The 18330-nt window shown below is 42.8% G+C and overlaps 1 protein-coding gene across 1 annotated transcript in view; it reads left to right on the top strand.

Annotated features, from left to right (window-relative positions):
* Positions 1 to 18330, top strand: part of NCALD (neurocalcin delta) — a 59138-nt gene that overhangs the window by 30497 nt on the left and 10311 nt on the right. Inside the window, exons 2-3 of the mRNA XM_085053337.1 lie at positions 10954 to 11350; positions 18078 to 18183. Coding sequence (XP_084909463.1) covers positions 10973 to 11350; positions 18078 to 18183 — 484 coding nt within the window. The 5' untranslated portion in view covers positions 10954 to 10972. The remainder of the gene's footprint in view (positions 1 to 10953; positions 11351 to 18077; positions 18184 to 18330) is intronic.

Genomic DNA, 18330 nt, shown 5'->3' with positions numbered 1-18330 from the left:
TTAAAATGATACTTTCTTTCATTTGTGCTAAAATCCTTTGCGTCAACATGTCTTCTCAAATAGAATTCATATTATGTCTCATCTGGATGAAGTTAACTATTGAAATAAAATAAGTTTATTTTACTATTAATGTTCAAAAATAGGTATTTCTCGTGGAGCAAATATTCTATTTAAATTATCCATTTAAAACCTTTGTAAAATGAAAGCAGCTTACTGTGCTGCAATTTGGGAATTAGGAGTTCCTTTCAAATGCAGGAGCTGTAGGCTGTGCCATATGTCACTGGGAAGATGTTTTCTCATATATTCACAGGAAAATCTTGGATTTGAATGATGAATTCCATGAACTTGGCAGTAGAGCATGAGGAATAAAATAGAAGTGGCTAGCCTCAAACTCCCCTAGACAAATAGAAGCTTGAAACTTGCCATATGTCATTGACTTCCGTGAGCAATGCTGAGCAGTAGAATATCACCCCATCTTGCAGCATTAAACACTGCCCTAAGTCATTAATACAAAGCAGATGGCTTTGTTGTTGATTAGAGCTGGTTAGAATCTGAAATTCCCATTCCAAAGGAAATTTTGACATTATATTTATTTTCACTGAGTATTGGAACAAAACATCGAAATTTCCCAGTGGGATGGAAGTTAAAAATGATCTGGAAACACCAAATTATTTCCCTTCATTGGCATTGAATTGTTTTCAGATAATAATATCAAACCAGTGTAATTCCAAAATTAATCAAATATAAATGCTAAAACAAAATTAATAAAAATATAAAGTAACACTGAAACTTTTTGCCGTGTTAAAAGGAAATGATTAAGTCGAAATTATAATTTCTGACATTTTTACAGAATTTGTTTTCTTGACAAAACATTTTGATTTCAGCTAATCTGCATTACCTGATGGAAATGAGTTCTACTGAAAAATATTCACCCAGTGCTATTTGTCCAGGGCCAGTAATGTACAGGATCATCTTGCAAGTTCAAGCATGTAAAAATTCTGATAAATAAAACATGCACAAAGAAAAAAACTAACACAATATCTGCAGTTTAGGAACATCTTAGAAGACTGCTTTAAAAATTCCTAACAACTCCCATGAAATTCCTTTAGTCATCTAGGTCTCTCTTCCATTAGGTCTCTCTTGTTCAGGCACACTCAAGAGTGCTAAGCACTGGACAAATCATGCCTGGCATGGACTTCCATATTTATGAACTTGTAAACTGTGACATTATCTCAGTGCAGCTTTTTTCCATCTCCTTAGCAAAATTCTGGTCCTGACTGCCAGAACCTCCCACTCCCAATCTCCAGTTGCCTGCTTTCCTGGAGAGAGTTCCAATAACTCTCTTCAATATGGAACAAAAACTCACAGTTGCACTCTGGGTAGGAACCTCCACAATCGTTCCTTTCCCTATCATTAGAACATCTTTTAAAATATCTAGTTTGCCAGCTAATGGCTCCATTTTTTCCAGTATCATGATTTCATTTTTTTTCTGTCAACACCAAGTCTCTGCTGTGGGATAGGAGACCATCTGTTAGCAATTTTTTTAAGGATAGACTAAGCACAAATGTCACTCTTTTGGAGTCACATGCTATTTATTTACAAAGATAAAAAAATCAATATCATGAATTCACATCAGCTTCTCCTCTTACTTTGTGCAACAGTAGCTTTCTGCTTTAGTTTCCACTACCCTCCACCAAGGTATTGCATATAAGGTTACATAAAAGGACCAAACAAGATGTAGGACAGATTAGAAACCTGATGAAGTTGCTGCTGGATAAGTTTGATGACTCCTGTGCTCAGGTGCACGGGGAAGATTATGTTACTACTGGTGAGTGCCCTGCACAAAGGAGAGAAGCCCTACGGAAGAAAGGAGAATAAACCGAGTTTGACGTGGCTGGACATGTGAGTATCAGGATAGAGACAAACAGTAGTGACGCAGGTGCGTAGGAAGAGTGGCTTTTCTAAAGCACCCAGGCTCTTGTTAGGTACCAAAATCAGTGGTGCTATTTTCTGGCAGGTCTCAGTTTACTGGATACAGATGCTTTTAGAGAAACTACCTATTGCACAGGTGCCCAAAGGAAAGATGTGTTTCATTTGAGAAGCCCAAGTTTAATTGTGGGTGCTGGGACTTGGAAAAATGTAACCTAAGTGTTTTAAGAAATGTGGCCCAGAGAGGTATTGTTAATCAAAGAACTTTAGGCTCACAAGTTCCTTCATGGGAGACACAGTAATTGCAGAAAATTTCCATCATTTAGATCTTGTTATGTGGTCTTCTTCTGAAAGAATGTTGATAGATAAAGTCACCTCCAGCTGGAACAGGTGAGACATTTTGCCAATTCCCCCGCTGTCGTCTTAACACTCATGTTTATAAATACTGCAGATGTCCTGTGCTTAGTGAAACAGCTGAATTCAGTAAAATCTGGAAAAGCAGCCTCCTGAGGGTGGATGTTCTAATGTGCTGTTAGCAAAGTCTCTCTTGCCCTTTGCCATATAAAATTAGGCAAAGGCAAACATACTTTCACAAAAATACTATTTCCATAGAGTTTTAAGAAATCAAATGCATAAATATATATCTAATTCCCAAAAGAGTCATCTGAAGTCTGCCAAGACAAAGAGTTAGTTATTTTGAAGACCTTAGATGGTTCTACCCAGAGTTAATGAACAAAATGTTGTGTTTTTTTCATACACAGCATATGGTAAAGTGTTGTTTCTCAACTTCACAAATGAATGATTATGAACCAAAAAAGCATGTGAATATTGGCATGGTTTTTATTGTTGTGAAGTCTAAAAGAATTAGGAAATGAAATTAAATAGCAAGACCTTTTCTGACTGTAAGAAGAAGGGTAAACAAATCTATATGAGTTCTCCCTCTTTTGTCTGGTTTCTCTTTTTTATTTCCTCGTTTCTCATTAAGGAAGAAAAGGTTGCTTTCAAGCCATTCTGGGTGGGTGAAGGCTTTGCACCATTTTTCGCACAGCTCGTCAGGTGGTGGCATCATTTCCCAAAGTGACTACAGACAAAGCCCAGGACACTGAGAAAGGTTGAAGTGCTAGATAACCCACCATGTGCACAGAGGAGCCCACATTTACACTCTCTTACACCTTGGAGGGCCACTGTAGGATTTGGGAACACTGATTGCTTTATGTGTATCTCCAGTAGCGCTTTTCCATGTGTCTTCACTGCCTGCCTACCCTGCCTGAGGTTACACCTTAACTGAGCAGACAACCTTCCTAAAGATGCTTAGGTGTGCTCTGTCTGAAGCAGCAGAGGTTTTGTATAAAGTGAGGGAGCTCCATCTGCCCTCTGTGATAGCCAGGCTTTTGGTGCAGCAGCAGCAAGTACCTGATTGCCAGGAGGTTAGGGACAGACCTAATTGCCCCATGCAATCAAAATCCAGTGGGTGGAGGTAGCCCATTAGAGACACTCCTCTTTGATGGATACATGGACACCAAATTTCAGTCAGGAGCAGCTTCAGAAACAGGCTCTGATCCCTAAATGCAGGGTTTTAAGATGGAAAGAGTGACCAACCATGAATGAGAGAGGAGTCACTGCACAATGTGACACACTGTACAAATGCACATAACATGCTCTTTTCCCCAGCTCCCAATACTAGAAATGCTCATGCCTAGTCATCCTTTTTGTACCACACACACTCCACCTTAGAGGAAATGCTTTGGAAATGGAGACCTTTCTGGAAGCCCCAGTGATGGTGAAGGTGATAAAAGGGTGAGGGGGTGTGAAGGCATCAACCCTTTCACTGCTAGAGACTGAAACACTACTTATTGGTCTCAAAACAATTCCAGCTGAGACTGTGGGCATTGCTGAGAGTACTGTGATAAGCACTAGACCTTTGTCTAGTTAAGCCACTGGTGCTGAAGACTGCAGTAGTAATGTACTAGCATTTATTGATGGAGCACTGCCTTTCTGCTGCATCCCCTTCCTCCACCCTCACACCAGCTCTCATTGCTAAAATGCACAAAGGAATTATGATAAAGAGAAATAGGAGACAAAGTGGAGCAGCTATAGCATTTCTCTGCCTGAGCAAATCTGAAGGGAGAAGAGCCTGAGCTTTTGGTGTTATCCATGAGCACCTCCAAGTTTGAAATATGTGAACTCTGTGCAGCTGCTCCTGCTTGGGCTGCCCATCTCAACCAAAACACAGAGCTATAAAGGATTGGCTTTTATTTCTTGTTTTGAGTTTATCCGTGGGTGGCAGGAAAGCACAGAACAAATACTGTCAAAGGAGAAATTAGGGACACCTTTGGTAGGGGAAGGATAGCCCAGTAAGGGGCTAGAGAAACAGGAAGGTGACACTAGACAAAACAGGAACTTAGAGCAGTGAAAATGTCAGGATCCTGGAATCAAACTAAGATCCTAATACAAAGTGAGTGAATATTGTCATGAACAGGTTTGGAAGTACCAGTGAGAAACTGGATGGCATGTGATCCTTGTTCCTTCTGCTGATAAATAAAGCATAAATACTGAATGATGATCCCATACACACCTGTTCCTTGGGTTTTTTCCTCTTAATTTCTTCATTAGTCTTCATTCCTCTTCTTCAATGTCAGCTACAGTTCTAGGCAGACGTATTTGGGTACTTGTTATACTGCACTGCAAATCTGTTTACTGCTGTTTCTTTTGAATATTAATAGGAGAATGTCAGATTTTTTTAATGAATCTTGCTCATGAATTTTATCCGGTTTTTGCTGTGTGCCAATGTAAATAGATAAATGGAGGGTGGCAAGGCTCAAAAATTCATTCTGCATGCATTTATTTTTTTTGCTAAGTCCCTGTGTGGTTTTTAATAAATTTGGTTTTCTTTCAAAAATATGTTCCAAGATGCTGTTAAAAAAAATTAAGCAAAAGCCTTTCTTGGCAAGCATCTCCACACTGGTTACTCAAATGAATGTGTGAAAACAAACTAGAAATGGCCAGAAGGAAGCAAAGTGGCTGCTTCCAAGAGTCTGGGGTGTAGTTTTCTGTGGGATGGAGATGAAAAAAAAATCTCTTGACCAGGTAGCACTTACGCTTCATGGCAGGAGACTAAAATCAGAGAATTTATTCTTCCCACCACAGCTGCTGCTGCTGTGACTATGCACTGTGTCCCACCAGCAGGATCCTGCACTGGCACTGGAATTTCCAGTGGGACAGTGGAGAGCGGTGCTGGAGGTGGCTCTGAGGCTGTGAATCAGGAGCTCAGGGATTGATGGGGATTGATCACAGAGTCTCCTGGGGCTGGAGCACATCAGAGATCACCGAACACATCCCTGTCTTGCTCAGCAAGTCTCACTGGAGAGCTCCAGGTCTCGACAATGCTTCGCTCACTTTTCTTGTTGGGTTTGTATTCATGACGAGGCCATGGGAAACATTGGTGTTCCAATGTCAGGGAAGCAGCATACACAGATGGAAAGGGAATGTATCATTTGAGATAGCTGTTGCTTTGAACGATCTCATTACATAGCTCATACAGCAGTTAGCAGTATTACAGCCCAAAGGAATATCTGACCTTATGAAAGAAACTTGGCTTTTATACCAGATTGTGTTCACCAAGCCTTGATTTTTGCAAATGCACATAACTTCCCCCTGTAAGGGCATGGACATAGATGAAGCATGTGTACCCTGGATCACAAATAACAACAGAGTCTGCAGAGACTGACACATTGTGGTGATCTGGTATTTCGTATCTGAAGCTTTACCAAGCAATGAGAGCAGCTGGCAGAGGGGAAGGAAGAGAGTAGTTCTAATGTGGTGAAGTTTGATAACAGAGCAAAATTTTGGCCACATCCCCAGACAAAGTCTCATGCTCTGAGATGCACTGCAGTCTCCCCTTGATATTCCTCCACTTCTTGCAGGGTAGGGGGATACTGTACTGCAAGGGTTAGTCAACCCGAGGTTTGCTCAGCCAGGACAGAGCAGCACCCCTTCTCTGAGCTTGTGACAGAGCTGAGTTGCACAGTGATAGGCAGATAAAGAACTGGTAGGGGTGGAAGAAAATGATGGCAGGAGAATTCAGCTTGCCAGAGCCCTATCTGCTGTGCTGTGGAGGCTGGCATGCAGTGACAGGAGAAGACTGCTGGTGGGTAGGACATGAAAGAAGGTGAGATCCCTGCCATTTCCAGATGTGCAGACAGCTTGGGAGATAGATGGTGTATATGAGTCCACTTGTCACACATCCAAGTTTTCAGTAGTGATCAGCCATCACTCTGGAGGAAAAACAATGGTGATGGTGAGGGGAGAATCACACTTGTACCTGGGTATGGCATTGCCACGGGGGACTGACTCATGCTGGAGCACTGCTTTCTCATCACTGTCAGGTAGCAGAGCTGGCTCAGAGTGATGCTGTTGTCCTGCTCAGCCTTTAGTTTATTCCAGCAGTCATCAGGAGTTTGTGCAGCTGCTTGGCAGAGATTGAAATCCCACGATTGCTAGTCGCGGGAAAATTCTCAAATTATGTGTTAGAAATATTAAGGACAGCATTGCACCCATAAGTGAATTGTTTCTTGGAAACAAGTCAAACTGTGTGTTAGAAACCAAGAAACAGAAGTTTCTGAAGACAAAAATCACAAAATGGAACTTTCACTGCTTCTTTCTGAAAAGTTTTCTGCTTTCATTTTTACAGAGTTGGTGTCTGGAGCCAGCGCTACCATGTGATTCACCTTGCTGTTTGCACCAGAAACTGATCAGGCAGGACTTGTTTTCAAACTGATTCTCTAGACCTTTGAGGTGCCTTTGCACCCTGTTAGCTAAGGTGAAGTACCTAACAGCCAAAAATTTCTGGTTTTAGAGCAAGGCTTCCCTGGACAAATGCTTCTTTCTCATAATATTTTTCCCAGCACTGGACTTCCCCTCAGATTTAAGCCTAAATGAAAATTAAAACGTCTTGTTGTCTTTGGCAGACTGAGCTCAATAAAAAAAAAACCAAAAAAAAAAGCTTGGAATTTTCTTTATATGATGAGTGTCAAGTTTGAAGAGCAAAAGCACTGTTAGAAATGTGTTGCCAGAACTTGCTTATTATAGCAAACCCTCAACAGAAAAAAGAAAACATATATTTCTTTTAAGGAAATAAGTTTAGATATTTGCATTGCGTTGCACTCATTGCAGTGGGTTGGCTGTGTGCTCCGAGTTGCTGCAGCTTTCCAGTCCCTGCAGGGTTGTTGCTTTAGCAGGCAGTGTTTGCCTTCCTCTGAGGTTTCAAGTTGAGGTAACAACTGTGTGTGAGCAGCAGCAAGCTGCTGGTGAAGGGACATGCGATGGAATAGGTGTTCACTGCCCTTCTGCCCACGCAGTGCTCCCTGTGGCAGGAGAAGACTGTGACAGCAGACAGTCCTGTGTGCACACAACCTGTGTGCTGCACTGCAGGGACACGGTGCAGGGGCACTCTCTGCGTATGCTGAATTGTCACAGGCCTGTTATCTGTCAAACAACTTGGTCATCTTCATCTTAAAAACTCCGCATGTAGACCTGAATAGAGGAAGCTTTAAGTATTTTGCTTGAGGAGCATCGCCTGTGACATTTCCTCCAGTAATCAGTGAGCAGGGATTCTTTCCATAGCAACTGCGCAGCAGTGACGCTTTACTTCCTGATATTCTGTGGTTGTTGGCTGAAATGGTATCAGCCTTTCGAGCCATAAACACATCACATTCTTTTACCAAACAATGTTGCCTTAAGAATTAAGAACTTAATATTTTAATATGTTGTCCTATATAGCAAATCATTCATATATATTATATCTAACACCATTGTATCAGAGGAAGACATTGTAGAAATGCAACTAAACATATTCATTAACCATTTAATTTGTCTTTGCTTTTGTATACCTACAACATCCATTTCTCAGTATTGTCAGTATTTTACTTTGTGATTGCTGTTCACTATTTACTTGCTGTATTTTAAACTTGTAATCATGTACTGGAAATTTGAAAGATCTACAGGAATGATAAAGTATGAAAAAATACCTAAAATCAGTTTCAATTTTATTTTGCTCTGTGCATTTATTGCTGTCATTGTTAGCTGACATTCTCTTAGCTCACTGCACTCTGTCCATAATCTAATCTATCGTGAAGAGAGAGCCAGCAGTGTATGAAGTAAGGATCTTCAAGTGTCTTCAATGATTTCCTGTACTTGTCTGCAAAAGCATTTTGATCTGCTGTTGATAGAATAGGCACATTAAATCCCATTGTTGTGGTTCCTAGAACACCACCTGTTAATAAGGAACAATCTGGAGGGCCAAGAACATGATAAAAATTCATCACAAGTGGACTTGGGAATAAGGCTACTGGTTTTGACTGTGTCACCTGGCATCACAACAGCTGTTGATTTCAACCTTGTACTGCAAGTCACATATGGTTAGCTCTACCTTTCTGACTGGAGAACGCAGATTTTTCTGGTTGTGATGTTCTGCATGGCACTGTGCTCTACTCCTCTGTGGGTTTTACTACTTGGTAAAAATATGTTGCACCTACAACCTTGTGCACCTATACAGGCATTACTTTTTAGAGTGAAATACAGCCTTATTGACCATCTCTTGAAGGGCACTGCCTGCATCTTACCTCACTATTTCATTTTGCAGAAGACTCTGGACTAGAAATGTGCAAACTGAATTCTCCATTTTCAAATGTTCAAGTTATTAAAATGCAGGAAGGGGTTATATGGCTATTCATTCCTACCACAGCCGACTTGCACCTTAGTCAGAAATCTTCCCTCCCTGTTCTATGGTCTGGAAAGTGTGCTGCCCTAGTGCTGGTGAGGAGCTGCCAGCTGGGGTGTGGGCAGCTGCTGCCTACCCTGGGGATTTTACCAGGGGTTTTGTGTTAAACTGGTGCCTATAAACTATAAACTGAGCCTGGCCACTTCACTTGTCCAGTTGCTCTTCCAGCCCACTGGCAGACCTAGATCATGTTGTTTTGCCTGACATAAAGCCCTCTGGCTGCCCTAATGTAATCCTTTCACTGAGCTAATTCCCAGGTTGTTTATTATGGGCCCCGTCCAACACCCATGGAAGACAACACAACATTCAGCTGCCTCAGCAGCTGTTGGACCAGGCCTATGAAACAAGGACTTTTTTGCTATTTTCAGGGCAGTAAGAGCTTGGATTACTTAAAAGCTGTATGGAATGTTTTGATTAGGATGAAAAGAGAAAAGGCAGTAGAAAAAATTACCTTTGAGGTGGCGTCTTCCACTCTTTAGGTGTTTTGGAGACACTTTGGAGGAAAAAATATTGTTTGGTCAACATAGTGAGCCAAGACCCTGAAATGGTCAGGAGATGGATAGGCCCCCATAGGGCAGGATTCTTCACCTCTCCCAGTCTCCTGTCTGTGAACAGGGGAGCCTGTTCTCCATGAACCCTGTAGGCAATATGTTTAGACAGGACATGTGGTTACCAAACTAGACATTACCAGACAGCCATCAGTGGATTGTATGGAGACACAGATGGATCTAGGATGGATCCCACAGTTTTACACGTGAGAAATACAGCTTTTTGGTCATTCTGGTCCAAGAACACAGGAAATTAAGGAATCAGTCCTCTAGCTGCCTTGGGGAGTTCAAATTCCTTGGGGAGAAGGGGAGCTTCTCTCACAGAAAAAAGAACAGCATCAACCTAGGGGAGCCTCAATTTCTTCTTTCCAATGCCAAACAGAAGAGACAGCTTCAAATGGTGCTACATTTCTCAGTGGCTACTTCTGTCATATATCGATACTGTATTATTCTTCACTTTTTAAAAGTAATATCTTGGTTAAGAAAGGACATTTTATTGAATGCTCATTAGTCATTCCAGTAATCGTTATTAAATCCATCTCTGGGCCAGAGACTCCCTTCTGACAACAGTGTGAGTCATGTTTAAATTACTTTGCAATTCTGCTTAAGTTATCCATACATCACATCTTAGTTGTGACTGTCATTTGCATGACAAATTCTCAGGCAGGTTTCTGTCAATAGAGGAGAGCTTCCCACAAATCAGTACAATGTTAAGCTTCCAGTAAACCTGATGTTGCTTTTCGGAGCCAACACACTCAGGCTCCAAAACGTAAAACCCAAAGGCATCAGTCATTAGTAAATCTGCTGCACAATGTGATATGTAGCAACTTGCCTTAAATGAAATATAATTAAGGTGATTTAATAGAGACTGTGTCCAATAATACTTCTTAATGGTTAATTTAAGGGAAATGAATTTCCAATTTCATTGTCTGGGTACTTTTTTTCCTCTTCTCTCTTTTTTTTTTTTTTAAATAGGTTTTTTCAAAGAGCTATGACCACCCAGATTACTGTTACTTAGTAATAGATCCAGGTTTTGGCTACAAGGAAGATTAATAAACACAGTAATAATTTGAGGTGGGGGAATCCACTGTTGATAAAATCTCTTCAGATTTTGTCTTTGTTTTGAAGTAAAATGGGAATTGATCCATCCCAAACAAAAGAGGCAGGTTTTGGGTTGCTTTCTGCTTATAAAGATATATGTAGAAGGGCTTTGGAGCTACTGGTTTCAGCGCACACTGCAGATGCACCTTGATCCCATTTTGGAACAAGACCAAGGGAACATAGGCCTTTGAACCAATCTGGTTTCTACCAGAGGTATAAAAATGGTATCTCCTTAGGCCAGGTCCTCAGGACAGTTGGGTGACTGGGATGGAGGGTGTGCTGCAACACAGCTACTGGGCAGCTGTACCTTGCAACATCCATTTTTTACCTCATGATTTCAAGGGAAAAATAGGATGGCAATAAATTCAATGTAATTACGGTTCTCCACACTGTCAAAAGACAATGTAATCAACATGTTGATTTGGGTTAATGAGTTTTTCAGAATATACATGTAGTACTGGACATTGCCCAAGGTTTCAGTTGATTCCCAAGAGTGAACTGTCATCAGAAAACACAGAATACAGCATGCTGCTCTTCTACAGCCTCCATGTGTCAATAATTAATAATAATTCATATGTGTTTGGTTTTGCTCTGCAGATAATATTTTAACTCCAATATGGGAAAGCAAAACAGCAAACTACGCCCTGAAGTCATGCAAGATTTGCTAGAAAGTACAGACTTTACAGAACATGAGATTCAGGAGTGGTACAAAGGCTTCTTGAGAGACTGTCCTAGTGGACATTTATCCATGGAGGAGTTTAAAAAAATATATGGAAACTTTTTCCCTTACGGGGACGCTTCTAAGTTTGCAGAACATGTATTCCGCACTTTCGACGCCAATGGAGACGGAACAATAGATTTCAGAGAATTCATCATAGCCTTGAGCGTAACGTCGAGAGGAAAACTGGAGCAGAAGCTGAAGTGGGCATTCAGTATGTACGACCTTGATGGGAATGGCTACATCAGTAAGTCAGAGATGCTGGAAATCGTGCAGGTATGTGCTGCTCAGGGGCACCCCTGGGCTCCCTCCTTCAGAGCAAATTGCAAAGCAATGTTGTGCTGAGACACTGAATGAAAAACTGGCAGCATTGGTTTGTGATCTAAAACTGTTTGGATATAAAATGCCATTTCATTTGGCCAAGATTGTGTCACAATTCAAACTACAGCATTTTATATCCACCGCAAGTTCTTCCTGAGCAACAAGCTGCATGGATATTTTTTTCCTGGGAGCTCTGTTGGGTTGGAGCACAGCAACTAACCTGCTGATAAAAGTGATTCTCTATCACTGTCAATTAATTATTATTAATTACAGTTGAATCAAGTAGGTATATTAAAACAACCAGGCAGTATAGTTTTAAGGAAGGCAGGCTCCCTCCACAATAAGAAGCAAATCTACTTTGAAATCATGTTATTATGAAAAACCAGCTCACTTATCATAAAGGTGTTTTGTCTGCCTAATTCCAGTGAGGCCTGCATTGTTAGAATCATACTAGCTGTCTTCATACTAAGTTGCCAGTATAGGTGAACCTTGTCTGGGTAGATGATGATTCCATACGTAGCTTCTTTGGTTGTGTTTTCTTGTGGTGTTAGTAGGAATCCCACGTCACTTTGGCTTTCTCCAGCATGTTTTTGCCCTTGAGGCACATCACTCTACTGAAAGATTTAAAATATTTTTTATATGGCAGTGTATTTACACAGCTTGAATCTGTGTAATGCAACACTGTTTTTTTATTTAAAAAAAAGTAAGCCTGTTATCAAGATCCTTTCCTTTCCCTGGAAATTTTGAAGTGGTAACAATGTACTGTATTATTCAGACTTACATTTGTGCTGAAAACCAAGGGAAAAGTGATGCAACAAATTACAGGCTGTGATGGCAAGCTGCATGAAGGGAGTCAGCCTAACGCGTGGTGCTTCTGTCTTTCTACCAGGACCCTTCTCACTTCTTCAAACAGTGGCCAATATCAGTACTTGCATCACTTCAGCAAGCCAGATCCAAAGCTCAGCTGCAAATCCAGAGTTTTTGTGTTGTCTTTCATTTAGTCTGTTTTGTGTTCCTGTGTCTGAGTTGAGGAGCAGGACCTCCCTGCCTCTGTGCCATGACAAACCCCATGGAATATTTGCATTAGAAGATCCTCTGTTCCTTACAAATCTTCCTCTCCCCCAGGCAGGGTAAACAGCCTGTCAATTACTGTTTTTCTGGCTGTATTTGTCCTCATGAAAAAAACCCCAAAAAGAATCCCGAAAGGATTACCGTGGTACATAGGAAACACAAGGAGCCAAACCCGGGTCCTGCCTGCTCCTCTGGAGGAGGAGACACCCCGGGGCTGCTGGAGCCCTCGCTGCTGTCGAGGAGCCTGGGAAGGCACCGCGCCGAGAGGGAGCACAAACCCCCCAGGCAAGGAGATTTACAAACTGGGAGAACAAGGCCACAGATTTGTTCATGTCAAATGAAATGAAAACATCGATGGCTGGATTTTCTGTAGGGAGCCAAACGAGGACCAGCGAAGCTGGAAGCTTTTTCCGGTTATCCCAGATCTGCCTGCCAGCAAGTTTAGAGGCTGACATGTTCTGCCTCTTCTTCATATTCATGTCAGTACCAAATCATAGCATTGTCCTTTAGAGCCGTGATGCCATCATCAATCAAAACTGCAGCTTAAGGATCAGCGTAGGGCGACAGTCTGTCAACGTGTGCATCCAGCCCCAAGCAGCACTTGGGCTGTGTGCAGCCCTCAGCCTGGCACTCCAGCCATCCACTGCACTTCTTGGGAGGTTTGGCTCTCTCGTCCTTTCAGAATGAATGTGAAACTCAGCTGCATGATGATTATAATCTCGCCTCATTTTGAGGGACCAAATTTTGAGAGACCAAGCAAAAAGCAATTATGGAAGTGAACAGCCTAATAAGCCTGAGAAACAGTTATTTCTGCACCATGGACTATCACAATTTTTCAATTAGGAAAGCTGTCCTTTCTGTGATGGAGCTTCCCATAAGGCAGTGTGCTTGTAGATCTCATCCTGTTCCCTTCTTTCACGTTTTTTTGGATGCAGTGATCTCCCTGTATTGCACTGGTCACCTGTAGCTCCTCCCAGTGGGATGGGATTTGTTGTGTACTCTCTGGAAACATGTTCAGCTGATATCTGAAACTGAAGTAGATGAGCATATTTTCTTGCTTTATTGAGAGGTTTCTTTGATGTAAAGTGATTAGATACAAAAAGCCAGCAAACAACTATCACTTTCATTTATGAAAGATTATTTTTTTATATGGAATGACAGGATTCTGTATCAAATGTCTTCCTGGGGGCCCTCAGCCATCACAATTTTTCTGAGAGTGAAAATCAGAACTCTGACACATCTCTGATATATGTCTCAAAGGAACCTACTGCAAGTTCCCTATCAAGCATACATTTGCAAATTGATAGAGCAGGATTATGTTTTCATTGGGATTTTTGCCTGAGACAATACATCAAAATGAATGCTAAAAGAAACGCCTTTACTCTAAAAGTCTTAGTTTCACAGAAAAATACTGTCCCTCTTACTGTGGAATTACTGTCTTTTAAATAGCACAGGAGCAAGGCACACTTTTTTTCTTTTTCATTCTGCTTTTCTTTATGCTTTGAAAGCCCTTTCTCTGCAATGATTTTCACTGTTATGCTGATGCTTCCGTGCGTTTCCTTTCCACTGCTCTGGCTTAATCTAACAGCACTGCAGGCAGTGCAGGCATTGCACTCCTGCTCAGCATTGCATTAAGGAGATTGAGGTGACAGTGGTAGCAGCAGCACTGGAACAGCAGCACTGCTGGTTCAGGTGTCCCACAGGAACCCTCGTGACTGGCAAGCTGCCAGGGAGATGAATGTGAATGGTCCACAACAGCTTTCTAAAGCCTGTTTTCTTTGCAAATTGATGTCCTAGATGGCAGAGCACCTGCATTCCTTTAAGCTCTGTACACCATCATGCTCTTAACCATGTAGGCACAGCCCAGTGCAGACTCACCATGCCTGTCCATGAGCATCCCTAGCCCAGTCTCCAAAAAGCCCTGCCTAGAGATCCACATGGAGCCAGCTGCACAGTCTGGAAGTTGAAGGATTTTAGTGGTGGGCTGATAGCTGTAGAGCCTCAAGAAAGAAGATCCATGGGATATTGCTACCCTTAGCAGGTGTTGCACATCTGCAGACTACTGTGGGAAGAGGCCCTCTAGACAGACCTTGTCACAGTTCCTCTCAGATTCATGTCTCAGGCTTTTAATGTCTCCCATATGTTTACCTATAATCTAAATAGCCCAGTCCACTCAAAAATAGCTGCAAACCAGTTAGATTTGTTCCCCTTGCTGAAACAGGACATACTTGGCTAGTCTCTTAAAATAAGAGTTCAAATGAGAGTTGGAAACCTTGTTCTAAGGATACATTTTTTCACTGTATGGACTCAAAAGGCATTTTAAGAATACGGAGCAGAGACAAGAATAACACTTCCAGTTTAATAAAAACAGAGCACACACATTTCTTATTTGCAAGCCAGGAAGAAACAGCAGCTAGTATGGGAAGAAGCAAAAGATGATACAGCTCTGTAAAGGCAGTGTCAAAAATCTCCATGAGATTGAGAGGAAAGCAATTTTTTTCAAGGCAGTAATTCACTTCATGAGACTTTTAGCTGTCAAAATTGATTTCAACAGAGTAAAAAGGATTGACTGGAAATTTGTGCTGTCATTGCTGCCATCAGCATAAGGAGCTTTTTGACAGTTTGCCAAGTATACCAGGAAAATGCAGCCCTCACCAAGGCTTCTGGCTTGGGTGCATCAGTGGCAGCCAGCAACTGGGAGTAAAACCTGCATGAATGGGCAAATGGGCTGCTCATCCACATGCAGTTGGAAAATCAAAGGAGAGAGTTCAGCATGGCAGCAGATGAAGCTGGAGCCCGTGTCTGCTCCAGTGATGTAGCCAGGGCTCTGGAGGGACAACTTCCTCATGGCACTCAGGGGTGCCAGGGTGCTGCAAGGAGCACTCCTGACAGAAGTTCACCTATTAAAGCTGCCCTGACTCAGGAGGCTGCTGACAGGTAACAACCTCCAGTGCTGAATGCCACTGATGGTTTTTAGCCCAGCTTCTGGGAGGCTGAGGAGCTGCTCTCCATGTGGAATGGAACTCCTGCAGCCTTTCAGCCCCAGGTCCCAGCCCAGGGTTAGTACAGCCCAGCTCTATGTAATTACCACATGAAACCAAATTCCTTTCAGAGCTTGCTCTTTCAAACATACAATAAAGAGTTTTGTGTAGCTGCATTGAATTAATATGGGGAAAATCTCAAGATTCTTAATCAGCTTTAGCTGGCTTTTACTTTGGGAAAACTTCCCAGTGAACTTCTGAGTAAGGACATAAGAATTTGTCCAGAGTAACCATTTTCAGCATGAAAGGAACGCTTACTATGTTATTCCCATCTGGCTTTCCTAGAATATCTCATCTGTTATTCTATTCACACGCCTCTGTGAAAAGGACCCTGTAGGATGAAGTCATCCTGAAGTGCTTTTTTTGTCCTAAAAATCTGCATATTCTTACTATGGTTACTTTGATCAGGGTAAACACGCCCTCACTCCCTCTCTGGGGCATTCCTCCCACACTTTCAATGCAGATTCTCTGCTTTACTGTCCTCTCACCCAGAGAGAGGGAGTGACCCCTCCACCTCTCTTCCTACCCCAAACAAAAGCCAGACAGCTTCAGATGCTTAAACACTGGCAGATTTATAAGCCTCATCTCTGCTCTGACCTTTGTGAGCCTTGCATGCTGATGAGGATGAGCAAGGTTTAAATTCTTACTGTCCACCTTCTCCATTTTTTCATTCTCTATTGCCTCCTTCCCCCAGCTCCCTCATCCCTATGTTTATGTGCTTGTGTGTTCATCCTTTCTTCTGTGCCTCTGGTGTCAGTATCATGAGCACTAATTCTCTTGGGAACCTTTGGACTCTTGTGCAGTGCAAATGGTGATGGTGATGGTGATGGTGATGGCGATGGTGATGGTGATGGTGATGGTGGTGGTGATGGTGGTGGTGATGGTGGTGGTGGTGATGATGATGATGATGAAGAAAAGGGTGTCCACCACTTTTCTATTCAGCCAGGAACTGTTCATGCTGAAATGTTCACCTCTATTCCTGCTCAGGTCCATAGCCTGTGTTACACTTACCAGAGGGCAGATCTGAAAATCACATTCACTATCTTGGTGATGTAACTGGGGGAGCAGATGTTTGCTGAGCATAAGCGAGGGATAATTAATTAAACAGACAAATGCCTTTCTTAGGGTGTAAGTCTTTAAGTTATTTAAAGTCCAGGAGATGTGAAAGATGAGCTGTTGGTGGAGGAGAAGCCAGCAAGATGGTCAAGGAAGCTGATGCTCCCTAGTCTGAGTGTAAAATGTCTGTGCTGCTTGGTGGCATCCTCCATCTGTGCTGTTACATTCCTGAAGCCAGTCCTGGGCAATCCTGAGCCAGATGATGTGAGCTGCTAGGCAGAGTGCCTTCATGAAGGGGAAGCAGGGAGAGGGGTGACCCAGTGAGAAATCTTGGCTTACACCACGGATGCCCATCCCAATGCAGAAGGAAAGGAAGAAAAATAACTAAAGCAATCACATCTGCACCAAGTTATTAATTGACTGCTGGAGCCACCATATGGGGGGAAACAGAATTTGGATCTGTGGGAGAAAGTGATCCTCATCTACAGACCAGGGCTGCAGGCAAAAGTGATGCAGCTGCAACACATGACAGCCAATGAGTTGCAGTGGGCAGCAGAAGGGGCCAGTTGGAACAGGGCAATGCTGCCTTGGGCTCGGATGTGCTGCCCCTCCAAACAGCTGGGAGGAACCCCCAAGGCCACCACCCTGCAGCCATCTGGGTGCTGCTGTTCTCCCAGCTGTGGCACCACAGAGATGCATGACACAAAGCTCTGGTGTTTAATGGTGCTGCATGCTTATGTTTGCAGGCAAGATTTGGGTAACCAGTGCAGACACAGATCCTGATTGTTGTTTTAAAATTAACTTCTGTCAGGGGCAGCTAATATCATATGTGACTAATGCATTTGTCTGAGCAGAGAACAGCTATGGGTGGTGGTGGTGCCTTGTGGCACCAGAACATCTGGTCTCTGTAGAGCAAATTGTGAATGGGATTGCGAGCTGTGCACACACTGATCCCCAAAGAAAAGGCCACCTCCTTGATGGTCCAGTCATTCTTATCTGTGACACACAGCAAATCCAGGGAGGGAATCACTGCTCTCCCCACAGACACAATGCTGACTGAGGAGGGAGAGAAAGGAGATGGGGGAGAGGCAAAGGCAGAGTGAGGATGTGGTGAGGATGAAGCCTGTGTGGCCAAAGCATGGAAATTCATCACAGCACAGGATAAGACCTGGCTGTTCCTCCAGGCTCTGGGAGCTGCCATTGCCCAATGTGTTGTACAAATGATAAATTCATCCAGAGACTGTTGTAATAAGGAAAAACGTAACCTTACTCTGAACCCAGATGGTGTTTGACCATAACTAAATAAAGAAACACAATATTTTGTGAATGAGTGTCCCACTGAAGAGGGAAGCTGCATGTACTGGTACCACCCAACACCCTTCAGCATCCAAAGAGCAGGTCCCGCTGGTGTTCCCAGGATATTTTCTGCCTGTTTCTGTCACGAGAAGATCATCATACCCTTGCATTGAGATAATGTGTTTCTTACCAGCTCTTCGCTCCTGTCTATCACACAGGCAATCTATAAGATGGTTTCTTCTGTAATGAAGATGCCAGAAGATGAGTCAACACCAGAGAAGAGGACCGAGAAGATCTTCCGCCAGATGGACACCAACCGTGATGGTAGGCAGCCCCTGTGTGGGGTGGCTGGGGTGTGCTGGACACGTGGGACAGCCCACAAGGTCAGCAGGGTGTAGGCAGGCAGGACTTCACCTTGCAGGGTTGCTTTCCCAGGGATTTTCCATGGGCTTTCCCAGCTTCCTTCCATTA

The sequence above is a fragment of the Lichenostomus cassidix genome, chromosome 2 (assembly GCF_008360975.1).
Source record: "Lichenostomus cassidix isolate B80296 chromosome 2, HeHo_3.0, whole genome shotgun sequence".
Lineage (NCBI taxonomy): Eukaryota > Metazoa > Chordata > Aves > Passeriformes > Meliphagidae > Lichenostomus > Lichenostomus cassidix.
The sequence above is the reverse complement of the archived record's forward strand: the minus strand, read 5'-3'. Positions and strand labels throughout refer to the sequence as shown.